Raw genomic sequence first — 20,880 nt, 5'->3', positions numbered from 1 at the left:
GCAATCCCTTTAAAATAACTGAAGGGAACTGTTATTCATTGCAGGAAAGTAAGAAACAAAAGATGACAATGAATGCACCCCTGTCTAGTTTATTCCAAATAGTGCTTAAATACCTCCCAAGTCAATCAGCTACCATATATATCCCTGTTCTTGCTTTATTCCACAGGACCCCTTTCCATGAGCTAGATAATAAAATGTTCTTTGGATTTTTACTGAAGTCTAGGTCCATCCAGCTTTTTCTTGCTTCTGACACTATTAATTAGATCAACCTGCCTCTAAGAACTATTTCAAAATGGTTGTCTTCATGCATTTCTCATTGTTATTCTTTAGTAGGATTGTATTTTGACAGTCAGAGGTTGATTACCAGTTCTGACAGAGCTTTGAATAAGCTACATTCTGCCTGTTGGGCTGGGTCCATCCTTAATCACTGACCAAGAGACTATTGCTTGCTTTATACACAACTTGAAATTCATGTATCAGTCTGCTTCAGAAATAAAACTGAAGGGATGCAATTTGTCAGCTATCATGTGGGAAGAGAAGTAAACACCCTGTTAATTCTTTTATGTGACTGCTATTAAAAGAAAGAGGAAATAGGAGTCTAGCACTTTTCAGGAGTGCTGCTGGGTTTGGGGTGTTTTGTTGTGTTTTTTTTTAATAAAAATTTAAAAGAAGGATCAGTACTCCAGTGAGGCATGCTTAAATTGACAGAATCCTCGTCTTAAAACATTGGAATTTCCCCAGTCTGTGAAAGCCTCCTATTCCACCAGAATGTCAAGGGATTGGAGTGGACTTTTCACATTCAGAACTATTTCACTGAGTTTACACACTAAGAAAATTTCAGGACAGGTCAAGAGTTTTGTTTGGTTTTTTTTTGGATGAAAGGTACAGTTTTTCAGAAGATGACTGTATGTGAACTAGGAAGGTAGATTTGTCATCCTTTAGCATTTGTAGCCTGCAATTCAGGGTAAGATAATTTTCTAAACCGAAGATCATAATTAAAATTGTGTGGTCCAAATTAGAGAACGCACAGGAATTTCTGCATTCAAGTACTGCAGCCTGTGTTTCTCAGTAGGCTGTATTGCATGACTCTCTTTTACTGATCTCCACATGCCACAGACCCATTAAACAGACCTGCAGTGAGGTGTCTGCACAGAGATGTTGCTGCAAGTGTCTGCAGGGCCAGGCTGCCCATGCTTGGGGCTGACATTTTGGATTTGCTCCATTTGAAGGCACTGTTTCGGCTGACAAATGCACATTTAATGATGCAAGCAGTGCAAAAATATTAATGTGTAAGCCATCAACCAAGCTTTTGAATTAATCTGAGGAGTTCTGTCTTTGGACAAGCTGTATCCAAGATGGGAATTAGGGTATACCACAACTCATGTCAGTCAGCTTACAAAAAGGTATGTTTTCATTTTCAAAGGCTGAGAGAGAATCTTTTTCTTCTAGGTTTTTCCCCAGGCTTAGAGCGTATTTTTCCATAAGTTAGCTCTGTCTGTACTGAATTCAGACTACCTACCATAAAAGTTGCTTTCTGATTTTCAGCAGCTTATGTTCCATCCTGTGGCTGCATCTCTGGTCATACTATTGAAGAACATGCTGTTTGTCACTTTTTAAGAATATTACATTTTTAGGACTGCTTTACTTGTTAGTGTGACCCCTTTACAGTTTAGTAATTGTTTTTGGGGAAGTACAGGTTTGTCAAGAGAGTTTATCGTCTTCCATTGCCAGCTACCATCACAAAAATCCTTTTAGCATTTTAAGAGTATTACTTAACTTTTAGATAAAGGGATTATTTTCAAGTAAATTATAATTCTCTGAAGATTGTATCCCCTAAAGATCCACAGTTACCTAATCCTTTTGCATTGAGAGATCAAAAATGTGTTGGCAGTTGAAGGATAAAGCACAGCATATAGAGCTGTCAGTGCCTTGCTCCCTTGGGCCTCATGGGAGTGACTGAAAGCTCCAGAACTTTTATAATAAGCTGCTGGCTTTAGCATGGTACTTTGTCTGTGCTCTGTGGAGGGTACTTTCCTCAGAGCCTTCTGTTCACTTCAGGTAGGTTATTTCCTCCACTAAATTTCTTTAATGCAGAAATTAAAAAAAAAAAATAGATTGCTCAGGAATCATAAAGCAATCGCTATCAGCTACATTCTATTGTGCTGAGAAAGAAATGTGTGCAGTTCCTATTGTTAATATTTGTTTCCAATAGGAAAATTTTTCAGTGGTGGGAGAGAGAAATATAAAGTGCTAAAGGTGCTTTTGTCACTCTTTTTCTGGATAGATCACTACAGGCTACAATTTGGAAGATGACCGGTGTGAATGTGTAGCGCTTCAAGATTTCAAGGCCGGAGAACAGGTAGTGTCAAGAGTTGTCTACGTTATTCATTAAGTTCTTTGGATACTTGGTGACTCCCTAGAAAATTTTAATAATGTAGTGGTATGCATTAAACCCTGCTACATTTGAATTTTATTATGCTGAGCTAGTTTTGAATGAAAATGCTACCAACAAAATACATGTACATTTTTCAGAATATTTTCTATCACTTGGTAGACTCTGACTGTGGGATAGTTTTATTCTTCATATTTTATAGTACTAGTTGAAATCTTTACTCTTTGGTGAGTGAACATATGCAGCCACTAAGTTTGATATTCTGGAAGAGCTTAGTAAAAGGTCATTTCTTAAGGTCCACAGATAAATGTTTTTTAGATTTGTCTGTAATAGTGGATTGTAGAGTCTTTTTTAACAATGGTGTTTGTTAGCTTATTTTTCTTTATTCATTTAAAAGAGGTGAAATGCAGTACAGTTGCCAGTCATTTTATCCCATGCTGTTGTCATTGCAGTGCCTAGTGGAAATGAGAAAGGACCTAAAAACACACTCCATCCTTTTGACACAAACATGCATGCATTCACCTGTTCATCCTGAGACAGCAGGAGAGTCTTGCAAAGATGCATGGAACAGTTCAGAATCCAGTGTCATGTTCAAAACTGCTCAAAACCAAAACTGAATGTCCAAACTAGTGATGCATTGAAGACAGTGGTTCCAGGAGTGTAGGAATCCCTTGTGCTGTGTCAGCATCCAGCCTAAACCCTCAAGTGGAGCAGCACTCCTTTTCTGACTACTGCCTGTGCAGTCAGCATGGCCAGACAAAGCCTTTGTCTATGAAACATCCCGAAATGTTTTGTGACTCAGCCTCTGAGTTACTACTTTCGCTTTATTATTTTGCCAGTCTTACAATTTATGATATTTTGATTTTAATTTTTCTTATGTATTGGTATCTTTTTTTAAACAAAGAGGTGTCTGGAATTTTTTTCTTTTTTTGAATGCATCTTTCCAGAAGTGTATTTATCCTCATTGCTATGCTGGGGTTTACAGTGATTCTATGTTTTTGCTCTCAGAATTTGTTATGGTAGTCAGATATTTTCTGTTTTTTCCAATTGTGGTGTGATGAGTTAAAAGGGGTCCACAGTTTTTCCAGAAGTGATCCAATTTATGATTTTCCACAGCTGGCAGTGGATGTGTCATATAGTTGTTCGGGCTGCTCTCTCCATTTCAATTATAGAAGGTTCCTATATTTCAGTTTTATTTTAGTAGTTTCACTTTGTCTGCCATTTATCAGAATTTTTGTGCAAACTTTAACTGTTAGTGACATCTTTAAAGCACTAATTATATAATGCTTCAGTCCTTTAATATACCATGCAGATGTTATTTCCTAGAGTTTCAGCAGGAAGAATGTATGATCCATGTTTTTACTACTAAAAAATGTTAGGTAGCAGAAGGCCACAGAGTCTATCAAACAGTGGCCTAAATTAAAGCAGTATTCACTCTGTTTAACTGGATTTTTTGTAGAACAGTCTTGGAGTGTAAAAACATACTGTGTAATCTATGCATGATATGTGACTTTTAATATAAGATATATCAGAGTAGTTTTGAAACTTGAGAAGGTGAGCAACTCTCTCCTTACCCACTGCCTTACTGTACCTAGGCAGGTCATGTGTTCATCATATGAGTGTGTTACAGTATAATGTTTGCTGTCATTCATTATCATACTTAAGCATTTAGTGCTTAGGATAAATAGTTCTAATACAAAATTGAAAACAGAGAAAGTAAATGGTGTCACTGCTGTTACTGAGCCCTTTAGAGAGCACTGTGTCTTTCTCTGTCAGCTAGAGAGGAATGGAAGCTTGCAGGCATCCAGAGCACTCTGTACCCCAAGGTTCTGAAGGGAATTCTGTAACTGCTGGAACTTTTTCTTCTGATTGACAATTTTGTTATCAAACACAAATGGGAAAATATCCTCTTGATGTGGGAGAATACAATTGCTACTCTGACCTCTAGTCCTATGAATTTAATACTGCCTAGCCCTGAGTTAAATACATTCTGCAGGTTATATTTAGAAACATCTTTTAAAACGTGAATTAAAGTAACTATATCCTTTATAGAAAAGAGTTCAGAGTAAAACAAAAATAAATACGGGCTGAACACAGCTCAGGTCTCTCTGTAAGATGTACTGTGGTGTATCCATTTCTCAAGGTAACATTTAAATGAAAGCAAAGTTGATCTATCAGCAGTATAGTTTGCGTGGACATTTGGTTGGGGAAAATGACTCCAGAAACACCATTTCATTTAATGGGCTCTCCTTGTCTCTGATTTTTTTAGCCTTTAATAAGCCTTTGGAAGCTTATTTCCATATGCTGGTATTTTACAACAGTGTGAGAAACCAGAACATTTTTATTTTAAAATACAGAATAAGAATTTCTTCTTGCCTTTCAAAGTCTCTGTTACATGGATATGTTTACATCTACCTCTAAAGTGTAATTGCCACATTATATACAGCATTTGAGTCAACACCAGAAAACAAAGCATGTTCATATAACTAAATACACCTTGTACTCAGAATAACTGAGTTAGAAAATAACTTTCAAATTATGTCAGTTTTGTGAGCTGATCTTAAGCTTTTTTCCTGTCTCTTCACCTCTCTTTTCATCCTTCTAGATTTACATTTTTTATGGCACTCGGTCAAACGCTGAATTTGTGATCCACAGTGGTTTTTTCTTTGATAATAATTCACATGACAGAGTGAAAATAAAGCTTGGCGTGAGTAAAAGTGACAGGCTGTATGCTATGAAGGCAGAGGTCTTAGCTCGTGCTGGTATCCCAACGTAAGTAAAACACAATGCCATGGGTTTTTAAAAACATTTCCAAAGTATATAGTGTCCAGTAGAGCATATATGAAGCTCTTTTTTGATGATTTTCTTAGGTGGGATATTTCTTCTGTTTGTATAGCAAATTAAAATTATTGTAATAATATTTACAGAAGTTCTCTGAGTGATATTATCATCTAATTTGAACCATATATAAGGAAAAAAGACTTTAACAACCATTTGAACAAAAACAGAACAAGGATTAATTTCAAGCTATCTGTGGTTTTAATTTCTTTCCTATCCCTTGCAGCCATACTACAATGCTCAATTTGTGAATTAAAGCATTTTCCTTTAGTCATTTCAGTCCAGAGGGACTGTTAGGAGCAGTAGACATGAAACATTGCATTTTATTCATTTATTATAAAAGGTGTATCAAATAGTTTTAAGTGTAGAACTGTAGAGATAATCATTCTTTTCAGATACGGGTTAGGGAAGCTTTTCAGTTTGAGCTAATAGTACCTAATTTTTTTAAGTTACTTTTGTAGCAGTAAGTTTGTTGTATACTTTATGGTCTTTTATACTGAAGTAAGTTCAAAGATATGACAATTGGACTTGTATTTACTGTTGTTGTTTGATTGTTTCTTTTATTAGTTCAAGTGTTTTTGCCTTGCACTCCACTGAGCCTGCAATCTCTGCCCAGCTTTTGGCTTTCCTTCGAGTGTTTTGTATGACTGAAGGTAGGATATTTTATGAACCTAACCTAACCTAATTTATGTTTGTCTTGTGGGGATTTTTGTTTGTTTTTTTGTTAATGTAGGAATGTGATAGACATTTATATAAAACATTAAGATAGAACATCAGAGAAATTGAGGAGTTTAAGTTAAAAAGCAATCTGTAAGCTACTGAGAACCCCAATCTTCGGCCATGTCATCTGAGGGAGTATTTCAGTAACTCTGAAAGCATGAGATGATGCTATTTTTTATTTCTTTTAATCTCCCAGACTCTTGTGAATGAGTGAGCTTTGGAGTTTGATCTCTAGTTCTTAGGTTTCAGAATAGTTTGTGGAACAAGACCATGCAAGACCTAGGTGTTTACATGCTTAAAAACACAGCACTTTAGCCATCATCACTGTCATCATTTAAGTATTAAATTGGAATATTCTGTACGGTAGAGGAAATATGGAAGAGACATTTCAAAGTTGAGTATTTTCAATATTTTAATAATTTTTTAATCTAAATATTCAATATTTTGGCAATTGGTAATCTAAAACAAATTTCTGTATTTGCAGACTGTCTTTCTAGTGTTTCTTTTCTGTTACTTTTATTTGTGGGTCAAAATATGTGTACATTTAATAAATATTCACTGTATTTGTGCATGTGAAACTTCTCATTAAATGCTCATAATAGCTCCTTGCTGGCTAGATGCAGTTTTGAAGGTTATGGATGTGACAGTTTGTCATGACAGTGAGAGAACTCCTTTGCAGTTAGGAATACTGGGCAGATGACATGGAAGCAGTTGAGTTCTTGCATGTGGTCTATTTGCTTTCTTTAATAAAGACAATGTAACTTGGTGTCATACCTTCACTTCTTGCTGTCATCCATCTTCTAGAACTTACTAAGAAATTAGAATGTACTAGAACAATTCACTTGGAGAGGATCTACAACATCCATCTATTCCAATTGCCCGATACTTCTGGGAAGTAAATTCAAGAGAATAAAATTTTAGGATGCTAATGAGGGAGTGAATTTTGTCTTGGAGAGGAAAATTTAGCTAGTGAAAGCTTTAATTACATTTCTCTGGTATATGATTGTGCTCAGTTTATTTATATGTCTTAAATACGGTTTAAGAAAATTGTTTATTGAGAGACTACATGCTAGCTCTTGTTGAAGTTTGTTCTAACTGCTTTGCAGTAGTCAAATTTATTAATTAAAAGTTGAATGATGTCAATAATATCAAGGAGCCGATTAAATGTTTTCTTCTCTTGAGTTTTGATGGATGTCTTTTCTGACCACCTGTTTCTGCTACTGAAAAAGATTACCAAAACAATAGGAAAAAGAATTCCATTGCTATTCTATTGCTGTATCTCCAGCCTGTTCCTTTTATTCTCAAAAAGTTCACTGAACTCTTTACAAATTTACTCCCTTTCATTTATGAATGGTTTTACAAAACATTCTGTTTCACTGACACAGATTGACACTGTGTATGAGAGGCTGTGATATCTAAAGTATATTTATTTCCAGGTGGGGAGAAGGCCCATTTTCTGCTGACCTCAAGACTTCCAGTTGTCTCCTTGAGGCAAATGCTAGAAAAAAGCAACATATCTGATAATTCTTATTTGAGGAGAGGGTTATTTTTTGTTAGCTGCTCAAAGATACACAATTGGAAATAAATCTTTCTGCAGTTCGTCAACTGACAAAGTGAATGATCAGATTGTTTTTTAACAGATTGGTTTTATATTTATTGCAGAAGAGCTGAAGGAGCACTTGATAGGTGAGCATGCGATTGGCAAAATCTTCACTCTGGGGAACTCTGACTTTCCTGTTAGCTGGGACAATGAAGTTAAGCTTTGGACATTCCTGGAAGCCAGAGCATCCCTTCTTTTGAAAACCTATAAAACAACAGTGGAGGTAAAATTATCATTATGTGTAATTTACATGTCTGAATTCTTCTGTGTATTGTGATTGTAGGAAAAGATATTTTTTTCTCCATCTTGTCTTTGCAAACTTCAATCTGAATGTTAGTACATAATTAATTCTGTACTTTTTAAGTGCAGAAACAGTTTTGCATTATCTAAGGAAAATCAAATAAGATTGCAAAGCAGAAAATTTTGTTAATGTAATTTGTTAATGTATTTTTCCTTTGATTTTCCAAGTAGCGACTACCTGGCTTTTTCTCTGCAAATAAGATGGCAAATCAGTTTCAACTTGTTGTCTGTTAGTTGAATTCTCCAGACTGCAAAGAAATGTGCTCCTGTTGCAAATGTATAAGTGAACATCCATGTTGCATGTATTTGTGAAGTAACCTGACTTTACTTGTCATGTAGACTGATTTATGTGCAGAAATTTTGGGCTTTTTAATGATTTCATGACAAATGTCACTGAAACTCCTTAGAAATCCACCCTCATGTCCATTTGGCTCTGCCTGGAAAGCCTGGTGTCACTTTCTGCTCGGAGAAAGAGATGAGGTGAGGGGCTGTTTTATTGTGGTTGTGTGTTAATAACAGACTTGCTTTTTCTCTTCTAACAGGTCGATAAGTCCTTCCTGGAGACCCATGAGCTCACTCCACATGCAATAATGGCCATCAAATTGCGCTTGGGTGAAAAAGAGATCCTGGAGAAGGCAGTGACGAGTGCAGCTGCCAGCAGAGAGTATTATACCAAACAAATTGCAGATGGAGCTCCACTTCCCAAGTATGACAAGGGGCATATTGCCTTGTTGGAGAACACTGTGGCAGACTCTAGACTCCCTATTGTCTTGAGAAACCTAGATGATGTGGAAGAGCAAGGGGACTTAAAGATTGATGAAGCCATTGATGCTGAAGTCACAGAGAATGGGTTTGTAAATGGTGAAAACTCTTTATTTAATGGGACCAAATCAGAAAGTGAAAATCTTAGTAAAGAGAAAAGCAACAGAGGGACTGAACATGCCAAAGAATCTTCTTCAGAAAGTACTGATGAGGTTAAAGAATAGTCCTGAAATTTTACTTTCTTGTGAAATTAAACTAGCTGAAGTTTATCAACAGTGCATTTATGTTGGTGTGTTTCTTTGTTAACATTTCTCTCTCTGAAGAGAAAAATGGTTTTGCTGCTTTATATAAAAATGAATTTTTAAGTTATTTAAAAGATTTAGCATCCCTTTTCAATTAAGATTGCCATCTTGCTTTCAGGCAAAAAACTGCGGAAAGAGGTGCCTTTGGAAGATTTTGCAGTCCTTTGTTGAACCAAATGTATTTTCTTCCTGGGGAAGAATTAAGCTCTTCTATCTGCTGTGTGTTTGTTGTTCTGTCACTCTGACTACCGAAATTAAAAGCTTGCTCTGCCTCCTGCCAAGAAAAGCAGAAGGCAGGACTGACTCGGTATTCAGCATGAAGGTAGGGGAGCAGTACAGCAGAAAACTGAATGAGAGGATCAGAAACTTGGGAGACTGGGGGAAAACCTGTTTAAAATCAGGTGTGCCAGTCCAGAAAAAGGTAAGGTGGCAACCTTATGATTGGTAGTTTTAAATGTCAATGAGAATCCGAATTGTATACACTTAACGTGATCGCTGATGATTTCAGTTTATTTTGTCCTTTGTTTACTGTATAAAATATCTTTCTTCTTCAGTCAGAGTTAGACTGCTAAAATACAACATTCACGAACTTTTAAAGGCTGACTACTTTTTATTTCGAGGCAGTAGTTTGTATTTACAAGGTTGGCAGGCTACTGGAGATTTTGAAAGCAGATAGGCCAAGCCACAGCTTTAAACTGGTCAAAGTGAGGTTACTTCCCAGCTTCTTCAGGTCTTCACAACAAGCTAGAAATTTCAAGGCTACACTTTTGACTAAACCATTATTAAAAGAAAAGTAATGTTCTTATCTGCTACTCCTTCATATCTCTGTTGTTGAATGTAACATTGAATGTCACATGGTTACCTGATATTACTCGACTTTGTCTTTTGGTTAAGATCTTGATCCTGCTTCCTCAAAGGAAATGGCAAGCAGGTTTATATATTTTTGGCCCAAGTCCAAACCACAGCCAAATCTGCAGTGGTTTTTGCCATTTAGATTTTCTTCATCTGAGGCATATTTCCTGGGTTACCTCGACAACTTAAGCAGGTCTACTCTCACCAGCAGTTTTGGTCACTGTCATAGTACACGTTTGAACTTCTAGGTGGAAACAATACAGTCCTAGCACTGTGCAGTATCAGAACAAGGGTAATTCCATGGCTTGACTTTGAAATTGCCAGGGTATTAGAAGGAGAGGAGGGCAGAATATTTTTATTTTGTAGATCAATTCGGAGGACTATAACGTGGTTTAATTCAGTTCTCAATATTAAGGACTTTGTCTTTTACTGTTGTATCCTTAAGTTCATGGTAATGGATAGAATGGAAAGCTTGGACAGTTGTTTAAAGCTCAATAAAGGTTGCAGACTGCTCATCGAAGATCAGTTGCAGTAAAACGTCTTTTGGCACATTCATAGTTTTATTAGACTTTGCTTCTTTTATACTGCAATCTGGAAAATGTGTTTTTGCATCAATCTTTGGTGCAATACACATTTAAGCAGTGATTTTCTTTCAGGTTGTCATAGAAGTTCTGGTGTTCAGCTAATATCAGTGTGGGGAAAATAGAAAAATAGTTTTTTAAAAAATATTTCACTAAGAATGGCATGTTGCCATTGCACCTTGGATATTGCTTCATCACTAACAAGATGCTGGACCAGTATTTTTGTAACTATATGCTGCCTTTGGTAGAATGTTATGGAATTGTTGTCTTGACAATTTAAATGTCATACAAGAGTCATTACATTTTGGGTTTTATTAGGACCAATACTCCATTTCTGTTTCTGCCACTTACATTGCACAACATTGTACTAGATACTATGATGCAATTCTGAAACTAGCCTTCCCTGAAAATGATAACTGTAATTCAGAATTTAAATGCTTTGATTCAATCTGATACACTGTACTTTGTTCCAGTATTTGCTAATATCTATGGCTTAGCAAAGCCTGTGGTCATCACAGGACAGAATGTGTGGGTTTTCTTGAATAAAATATAGTTCTACCATGTCTTCACTAGTGAGTGTATTACACAAACAAAACCTCTACCTGCTATTGATTGCTGTATCTTTTGGGGTCTGTGGGGAGAGGAGTATGTGCAAGTGTACAGATAAAGATTAAAGGACAAATAGCTGGGGAAAAAACAAAAAAAGGATTCTAGTTAAAAAAAGGGAAAGTGTTCTGCTGAGTGCATGGTCAAATTCTTACTCTTCATCTGTTAGTGTTATTTAGAAAAATATGTTACACACAATAAAAATAGTGAGTAATCTAATTTTGTAATTTGCATTTTTCCTCTATGCATGTAATGGTTCCTTCAGAAGCACTAACCTAAAACTTAAGCTTTTGAAAACTGAGGTGAAGACAAAAAAATTGGCACTGATGAGCCCTTATTACCATCTGTCATGAAAACAGACCTTTCAAAGCATTTTAAAGTTAACTTTCTTCATAATGTTTGGTTAAGAGGCTGTTCACACTAATCCCAGGCTAAATGCCAAATCTTGCTTCTGTTTAGCTATCTAAAGTATTCTTGTAAGAAAGACATCACTTGCATTTCTCGGACTGTTCTCCAAAAGCAAAACAGGGGAAAAAAAGCCTTTTGAATTTTACATGAACCTATCTACTGATGAATCATTTCCCTAACAACCTGTAACTAGTTTGGGTCTGTGCCACAAGGTAATGTCCATATTTCTCTCTTGATAAAGTCAAATATACAAAATTGAGCAACAGCTACCAGCCTGAAAAATGTTTTTAAAGTGCAAATGCAACTGTAGCTTAAGTGCTGTCATGAGTGAAGGAGAAATGAGAGCCTTCTGGCTGGGGAGGTGCGATAGTTTTTGTTCTTGGCTAGAATAAATATTTTTTTGCCTCAGATGTTGTTATAAGGTGGTATGTACAGAAAATCTGTGCAACCCAAGAGTAGCTGCCTTCTTGAGGCTGATTTGCCTTTAGGGAGGAATGATCATCATGGGGTCATGAAACTCACATGATTAAAAGGTGTTCTGGAAGATTTAGGTTACAAAAATCTCTAGTTCACATGTTTAAAACCAATATATAGTATCTACTGCTACCCCTTCTCTCTCCCTCATTTTATAGAAAGGCATATGAAGTAATTATGAAACATCATTCAAACTATTTCAATCAGACAAAAGAAAGGTGCATCCAAAATCTGCTCTTCTTTCATGATTTTATGGACTGAAACTCAGTCAGGTATTTCTTATACTCTGTTCCGAACATCGGTTTATAATAAAAACATTGCCCTACCAAATTCATCCAATGAAGCAATAGCCATCCCTTTTCCTCTAGAAGATTTTTAACTTATCCTTGTTGCAGTCAGATATGACCACATGATTTGCATGTAATTACCATCTATATTTAATAGTTTCTATCGAGTTTCCTTCTTTGCATGCACTGCATGCTGTGCAAAGTACAGCACATAAAGTGGTGACTCACGGTTAGAAGAGCTTTCTTAGCACTTTGAGGGTTCTACATCTATTTCCTAAAAAATGCCACAAGTTTGGAAACCATGTGGAGGATTTTTCAGTAAAAATTTTAAAAAAACCCAACTCTCAGTCCATAATTAAGAGAAAAGTAAACCAGAAGTAGTCCTGGTTTCTGGACCTGGTAATTTTTATTCCTTGAAGATTAAGCTAGATAGGGAAGGAAACTGAGGAGTTGTCCTTCCCTAAGTGGAAAACAGGAGCTGGACAGGTGAATAACAGCTAGTTTGTCTGGGAGGCAGGGGCTGCTGTTTTGAAGAATAGGACGTTCAGGAATTATTTCAGTGAGTGTTCAAAATCATCTCCAATTAGTTCTGTAATTACTGTGAAATTTTACAGTTAGGCTTCACTATCCCTAGGAACAGGTGAACACATATGGATCACAAACTGTTGTGTTGAACTGGCAGTGAAGAGCAGATAGTGGCAGTAAGTGGCTGCTGCCTTGTTGTCAGTGCTGTGTTGGGGTAACCTCAGGAGTCTGGGTTGGAGTTACTGCTGTCCATTAACTGCTCCTCTGCCACTTTGGGACAAAGGCTTAGTACTAGGGGCAAAGGAAAGGTTTTGCAAATCCAGCACGGAAGGACAAAGCCACAGAGAGCAGTATGGAAATAGATAATAGTGTTGTATTCAGGTCAGTCACCTGAAACAATGTGTCTAGAATTAGGGACCTGCATCCATGTGTTTTTTGGTTTTTTTTGTGTTTAGCACTATTTTATTATTTAAAGTTGATCAAGCACAGAAGAAGCTTCTGAATCTGAGTCTTCTGTCTTCCCAATCTGGAGAAACCAGACAGTCATTTTACAATTAAATCCAGTTCAGACATGGCAAAACAGTTGATGCTGACCACCACATCATGTACCTCTGAGCACCTTAATGTGAATTGGAGTGGAAGAGACCTGTAGCCCTTTAAGACTTGACTTTGCTTCTTCAGAAAGGTGCTTAAAATCTGCATGAGTATAGGGAATAGAACCTTGCATGTGACTAATGTTGGTTTCACAACTGAGTCACCATTACTTAAGCACAGATTCAAATACCGTCAGAACTAGATAACTGAACTTAAACAGCAGTATTTAAGTTTACTGTTTTTAAAAAATGGGCTAACTTACCAGCCCTGAATGCACAAATCAATTGTCCTTTGAATAGGATTAGCAGGGACAAAAAGCAAGTTTCCCTGTACATCCCATGCATGGCAAACGCTAAGAGTAGCTTCATTCCAGCTTGCAGCCTTGTTTTACTTACATATGTTACTGACCAGGTGTCCTCTTGCTTTGTGTTCAGCTGGGGCAACCTGCCTGTTCTCTAGATGCATTTCTATCCATGGAGAATTGTGGGCTGTCCTTTTGGCCAATTCATCAGTGTTTGACATGGTGCTGTGGAAGTCAATAGATTTCACATTGTACTGCTACCTTGTACCCATGCAAATGGATATTTATTTCTTTCTTTTAGCTTTCACTTTGCAAGTGCTGTTTGGTTTAAATATGCTGCAGTTTGTTGTCCTATTCACAGAAGTTGCCTGTTCCTCCTATGTAAGGCTGAAATTTGGAAACTGTGTAGGTGTCCTGCATCCAGCAACTGCTTTATGATATGGGTTTAAGGGAAATTCCATTCCCTTTGCTTTATCCCACACTGGTTCACCGCTTTCAGTAATGTTAATACCTCAGTAAAGGCTCCTAATTTCAGCACTAGTAAGTGGGCTTGTATACAGACTTGTGGTCCAAAGGTAATGAATAATGTGCATTGAAACTGAATCTCCATGCTGAAACAGGCGTGCACAAACAGCCTCCTATGAACTGCAAAGGAATTTTTAGATTGCCTTGAATATCTCTAAGTTCCACTGCCTTGCAGCAATTAATTCAAGTGATTGGATGCTAGGAATGGTTTATTATAATTGCACACAGGTAGTAATTTATTAGGGTGGCTGTTTCTTTTGGCATATGTCAAGAAGGTCAGAGTTTAGGCTTTTTTGGACATTAACCTAGTCTTCTGAAACTCTGAAGTTCCACTTTTTGGTCATTAATTTTGTACATGCTGAGATTGTGACAATTAACCCACTTAATAAAGGTCAAGTTTCAATTTTTTCCAATTTCTGGAACACTTAACTTTATTCCTTCTTGAAAATGGGCAGATACAGAATGATAAATAGTTATTAAATGAGAACGAAGATGTAGTTCTGCTGTCAAGATCCTATTGAATGGTTAGTAACAAAAGGACCAGAACTGCTGTGGATTTGAAATAAAAGGAGTAGCATAGATCAAACTACAGGAAAATGAAATAGGAAAGTGTACATCACAGTGAGCTGTTTAAAGTAATTTCTACATACATCCCTGCTAACTTATTCTACCTAAGATTCTGTATTATGCAAATCCATAATTTGTCCCTTTAATTTTTTCATGTACTCATGTGATTTTTCCCGCAGTAGTAAAGCAGCATCAAACCACAGCTAAAAGGCATAAACAAGCAAAGAGAATAAGGAAATGGTGGTGGTGTTTTCAGGTGACCAAACCTAGTTATACTGCATTTAAGGAGCCACAAGATTAAGTAAAAATAAACCCTTGGATCTGTGTAGTGGCATCAGTTCCTAAAGGCTACATTGGCATGTTGTGTCTCAAGCTATCACTTAAAAATTACTTCTGAAAAGTATCTATCAAAAAGCATATTTATTAAGTTGTATCATCCATTGAAGAAATGTCTGCAGTTGAATCAGTAGTCATCTGCTATGTTAATAAAATCTTTGTAGCTTTAGTAGTATGTCAGCACTGAGTGATGCTTGAAAACCTATTTTTCACATTCATTTTTGAAGTTTTTAGGTATTGACTAGGACAGTGAGTTCTCCAAGAATATTACAGCAGCAGTTTATAGGTAGGGGCTGAACACTTCAATGCAGGAATGACACACAAATCTTTCAAATGATAAGAAGCTGTGGAATGAAAATAATAGTGTTTCCTGTAAAATTTTTCATTAAGTAGTATAAGTATAAACCTAAGAAATTGTGGGATCATTTTCACAAATTCCCAGTCCTGTGCTACTGAAAAAGTTTGCTTCAAGTACAGGAATACAAACTGTCCAGAACTATTGACATGTGCACCAATGTAATTGCACAACATTCATATTCAAATATCACTGTTCAGGATTAGATGAAATTATTTCCCACTGGAAAAAGAGTGTGGCTTTTGAGTTTAAAATGCAACACCGTTTGGTACGATGTAGCTTATTTTTCACAGGAGAGGTCTAGCCTTAAAAACTCTTGCTTTGTCCCCAGAGGTTTTTACTCATGCACACACACTCTTGAGGTACTCCCTGCCCTTTCTCCCTTTGAGAGGAGTTATTAACCTGTGCTAATGCTGTCTAAATGCTCACTAGCTGGTAGCAAATACTTGTGGGATGGATGATTCAGAGCCACTTGATTCAAAACATTCTCAGCTAAAGCTAAGTAATCATTTCAAGTGATCAAATATCGTATGCTGCAAGAAGCAAATACACAGCACAATGATAGTTATCAAGCTTACTCTCAGCAAAGCATATTAATCTTTTCTTTGAATTTTACTTCTGGGAGTAGTCATATCCTCTGACAGGACAACTCAGTTATCTTCAGCTAAGTTTCCAGAAGCAGCAGCATTTTTTTCTCAGCAAAATTAGGTTCAACAGGTAGAATTTCAGCCTAAAATGATGTGCAGTCTTGAGGTAGACCTCATGTCTTTGCAGCAGGAGAAATTAGCTAGTATTCTCTTTCTCTTTATTAAGAAAGCTATTTTTGTCATCCATATTGGGCAACTGTATAAAAATAGACAAGTTTTGTATCTTGGCAGGATTAAATGAGAAGTATGTATGTCTTTTTTTATATCCTTGAATATCAAAGCAAGACAAGCCTATTTAGGAAGTAGAATTTTATTGCTTAACATATATTTGCATCCCGCAGTGAAGACATTCACTTTCATGGCACATTTTCTCCCAATGGTTTCTAAATGCCTTGCAGCACTCACAAAACCGAATTTTTGCAGTATTTTTCTGAGATGAAGAAGTATTATTATGTTTTCTGTCATGAAGAAGGGGCTGCAATAGGGTAGCAGAGCCTGAAACTGTAGTTCTGGTCACGAGAGCAGGTTGCATTTTGAAGTTCATCTAAAATAGTTTTGTGACCAAACTGTAAGATTGTTTCTAGAAAGAGGAAAAGAGATCTGCCTGGTACTTGTTTAGAACAAATGTTACTAAAATAAGCAGTTTGTCTTTAGGAATAGAAGATCGTTAAGTATTGGAATTCTTTTCTCCCGAGCTATGGATTGAGGGAAGAAAGTATTGCTGTGACAGCAGCGCTAAGCCTTCCCCAGGGACAGACTGGGATCCACAGGTGTAATTTTTCCTGTTCTGATCTGGCATCTTCCCTGAGCTTGGTCAGTGGTGGCAAATGCAAATAAAGAGTTAACTTGGAAAACACTGAGTTGCATCCCATTTCCAGGAAGATATAGAGTCAAATACAGGCAATGAAGTCAAGGTGAAGTCTCTAAATGAGAGAGCCTCTAAAGACTCTTTAAGGTAATGGGTAGTTGTGATACAGATATATGAAATAACAAAAGGTGTTTAGGGAAAGGCATAGCCTGTTGATTTGCTGACAAAAAAGTTCTCTTAGGGATGTGTTAGTCTAAACTGCACAAATCTGCAGGAAAGGGTGAGATTTGGCATATCTTCCTCATGTAAAAAACTGAAAACATTTGATTTATCAAAACATCCTATTTTGATGTTTCAAAAAACAAGCCCAAACATTCAAAAAACAAAAACCAGGGCAGTGACATGATCTCTGCATTTCCCTACATGGTGTTCAAGTATTTAATACGTTATTTACATGTCAAGAGTTAAGAATTTGTTGGTCATCTTCAAATTCAGTAATATTATGGGGAAGGTCAGAGATTGTTGAGTCCCATTAAAATCACCAGCCAGGTAGTGCACTGCTTTAGGGACAGACCTTCTTCATTAACTCATATGTCGCTAGCAGAAGTTTCATGTGGAGACAGCCCTAAACACTGTTCATGGTCACTCATGAGAGTCAGGAGAAATGTATTCCTTATTCATAAAAGCAGCTTTTAAATAAAATTTAAACCCTGCTTTGGATTTGAAATTACCTTTTCAATGTATAACCTTGTGTGATTCCATGACTTCAATAATTTTCTTTGAAATCTTGGAGTCGAAGATTTGAAGAGCTCAATATCTTAATAGCTTTCTGTCCTCTGGTGCAAGTGGTCAAGAATGCATTTTGCTGCAAATTGAAGAACAAACTTGAAGTTGAATTGTAAAGTTGCTGTTTGGTCCAGCTGCAGTCCCATTCATCCTCCTTTACATAGAAGAACCAAAGGGAGCCTGAAAGGCAGAGAGCCTCAGACTGACCAAAGGAAACACAGTTGGCCACTGACACTTCACACTATGGCAAACAAAATAATAAACCCTCCACTCAGGAGGAGCCTGAAAAGGCTAGGCACTGGTCTTAATGCTTCAGATTTCTATTAAAAGAAGTAGGCAAAATTAAGATGAAAATTAGTCCTCAGTCCTATGATTATAAGCAGATTTGGATTGAGGGAGGAAGGTAGAAACTTATTCCATGGGCAAATAAGTATGTGGCTGTCGAAGGAGCAAGGTTTTTGCATTGCTTTTGATGCTTTTTCTATGCAAGACAGAATGAAAGTTCAGTGGTCTGGGCTGGATTTCCTACATTCCTCAAAAGACCAGTTAGACCAAGTCTTTGATAATAGATTCATCAGTTTGGCAATATGGAGCTTGAGGAAATGTGCATAAGTTTCCCTCCTATTTTATTTTATTTGACAACCTTTTTTGAAGATCAGAGCATACTTACAATTTTTATAGAACTCCTAAATCATTAAGCTTACCACATATGCTTATAAATGGGTTTTGTAGTCTGTTCCGTTTTTTCATATGCTGGGTTTATGTCAGGTAAACTGGAATAAATGCAGGCTCCTGATTCCCACCTGATTATTAATATCCCCATAAACACTTGCTGGCAAACTGAGTTAACTCTTATGACTTGAAGTAGCCAGTAAATAAGAACCACTTACATTTCAGCTTTTGGACCTTTCTGGTCTAGTTTCAAGTCAAATGCAGCATGTGAGTGATATACCAGCCTTGGTAAAAGTTGATATGTCTGTCCATTATCTTCAGTCTTCTTGGGCTCCTAGAGAGTACAGCTGCTTTGGTCAGCTGGAATTTTGCTATAGGATCTCACCAATTAAAAAATTAAGGAGATCGTGCCTAGAACAGGTGCCACCAAGATGTTTGAAAGGTTGCTATTAAATAATACAGACAGAACAATAGTAATGAGTCAGTTAAAACCTCAACCATAGAAATGTTAAACCTAATAACCCTAAAAATCTGAAGTGTGTCAATTTTCCTGGGTTTTACGTTTGTTGGTTTTTTAAAACATCTTTCATATTTGCAAGATCTCTAAAGACACCCGTGCCCTTTCTGGTAACAGGATAAATACGGTACTTACTGGAATGAGATCTCATTTTGTTCCATTTCAAACCAAATAAGTGTGCTTTAGAGATCATGGAAGTCTGTAAAGGGATTTGCCTCCAGAGCTAACAAGCCAGCCATGGAAAAAAGGGAGAATAGCCTTAGTTTGAAGTCAGCATTTACCAAAATGCAGTGTGTTGGCACTCTGAGTGTCAGTTTTCCCCTTTTTAAGCATTCTGCAGTATTCTGGAGCAAGTGCCTCATGCTGTGGTGCAGATCTCTAGCTTTGCTCATCCTTTTTCTCCTCTAATTGACATTCAGAGGAAATGGACAGCACAGATAGTCTTTACTGAGTCATTCTCCATAGCTGCACACAAGCATTTTCAAATGTACTGTGTGTGTCTGGTCATAGGAGAGCATTATTTCACTAATAAATGCAAGAAGTGCAGAAGGACTTGGTGTTAGTGAAAATCAGACCAGAATCTTGGACTTGGACTCCAGATTATCCACTGAGCCCACAGCAGGGAGCAGCTGACCAGCTGTACCTCCAAAAGTGCCTAACTTCAGACATGACTGAGCCAAGTGCACAATCCCCAATTTCAGCACAAATTCGAAGTCATTATTTGTTAAAAAAAAAGGACCTGGCCATTTCCTGTGCTCTCCGAGGGATCTGGAAAAGCAAAAAAAAAAAAAAAAAAAAAAAAAAACGAAAACAAAACAAAAAAAAACCTCAACAAGACATAACACCCTATTTCACAAACTGTTTTGTTGTGTTTCTGCCTGAATCTCATCAGGCACTAGCTGGTGCCACTTTCAGAGCACTATTTCTTAATTCTCTCTTCTTCACTTCATACTTATCTCACTTTAGAGAGTGTGAAATTTTTCAGTTCATTATGTTCTGAACTGTTATTTAATTGAAGCCCCTAATGTTCAGTCAGCACACACTGCACACAGCCATTTAAAATATTCCAGCAGTGCACATTTTTTATAAGTGCTTCAATTGGAAGTGATCAAGGTTTGAGACTTCCAGCCTATAAAGGCTTCTGCTGTGGAAATGTGAAGTGCTACTCTCAATAATTTCAAACTGCTTCCTAAGCAGGCCTTCTGTTCTGACTCTCTTAAACTGCAGCATAATTTCTCAGCATGGTTTATGCCCAGAACCTTCATTTAATGGCTTACACAGAAAGGAGCAAGTTGCAGGATTTGATGGAACCCACTGTCTGTGGAGCATGGTGGGAAGCCCTGCTCTCTGAACACAGAGGCTGGGTGGGAGATTTTTTGTTCCACTCACCCCATCTTGTCCAGAACTGCTGGAACAGAGTGACTGCCCCCACTGCCCTTCTTTTTTGTATGCTGTGTGCCATGCTTGCAGCTTTGTCCTCAGCTCCATGGGACCTAGTGTGACTGAAGTATGAGCACAAAGACATCTCTAAATGGATTTTTTCCAGTGACACGCTCTAAAAGTCTGGTGTTCTAAGGTGGAGAGCACCTAGAAGAAACTAGGATGAACCGTGGCATCAAGGAGGGTAGATCACAGCCTTGGAGTGAAGCTGTGGTTCAGGGAAGGTAGTGCCCAAGGATGAGGTACAGCCATATGCAGCTCCTTAAAGTTTTCTCTGCCTGTATTTTGGACATGGCTGCTACCTGTGACAACACAGACTGCAAGCTTGCTTTTCTTCCCTTTTCCACAACCTTTGTGTAGATGACAAAAGGAACTGTGCTGGGGATGGTTGTCTTCCTTCTTCCTGAGCCTGATCTGTGCAGCAAAGGAAAGGCTCTACTTGCAAGGGAGGTAATGAAGCTCAGCACTTTCCTTCTCCTGCTGCTCAGAGCAAATGATATACAGGAATCACCAGCTGCCTGTTGTGGTGGGACAGGCTAGTGGCAGTGGTAGATGAAGAGTCTCCACTACTTTTCACTGCTCAAATTTAAAGCTGAAGAGGAATCAGAGATTGCATTTTATTGAAAATGCTTGGTAATCTCTAGTAATGATCTAGTCTAAGTAAAGAACAAGCACTTGTTAAAGG

At 37.3% G+C, this 20,880-nt stretch overlaps 1 protein-coding gene across 1 annotated transcript in view; it reads left to right on the top strand.

The window, feature by feature from the left end:
• SETD3 (SET domain containing 3, actin N3(tau)-histidine methyltransferase) overlaps positions 1 to 8,836 on the top strand; it is a 35,769-nt gene extending 26,933 nt beyond the window's left edge. The window contains exons 8-12 of the mRNA XM_062494914.1: positions 2,285 to 2,359; positions 4,998 to 5,164; positions 5,798 to 5,883; positions 7,613 to 7,773; positions 8,393 to 8,836. Coding sequence (XP_062350898.1) covers positions 2,285 to 2,359; positions 4,998 to 5,164; positions 5,798 to 5,883; positions 7,613 to 7,773; positions 8,393 to 8,836 — 933 coding nt within the window. The remainder of the gene's footprint in view (positions 1 to 2,284; positions 2,360 to 4,997; positions 5,165 to 5,797; positions 5,884 to 7,612; positions 7,774 to 8,392) is intronic.
• The last annotated feature ends 12,044 nt before the right edge of the window (positions 8,837 to 20,880 follow it).

The sequence above is a fragment of the Cinclus cinclus genome, chromosome 6 (genome assembly GCF_963662255.1).
Source record: "Cinclus cinclus chromosome 6, bCinCin1.1, whole genome shotgun sequence".
In the NCBI taxonomy this organism is placed as follows: domain Eukaryota; kingdom Metazoa; phylum Chordata; class Aves; order Passeriformes; family Cinclidae; genus Cinclus; species Cinclus cinclus.
The sequence above is the reverse complement of the archived record's forward strand: the minus strand, read 5'-3'. Positions and strand labels throughout refer to the sequence as shown.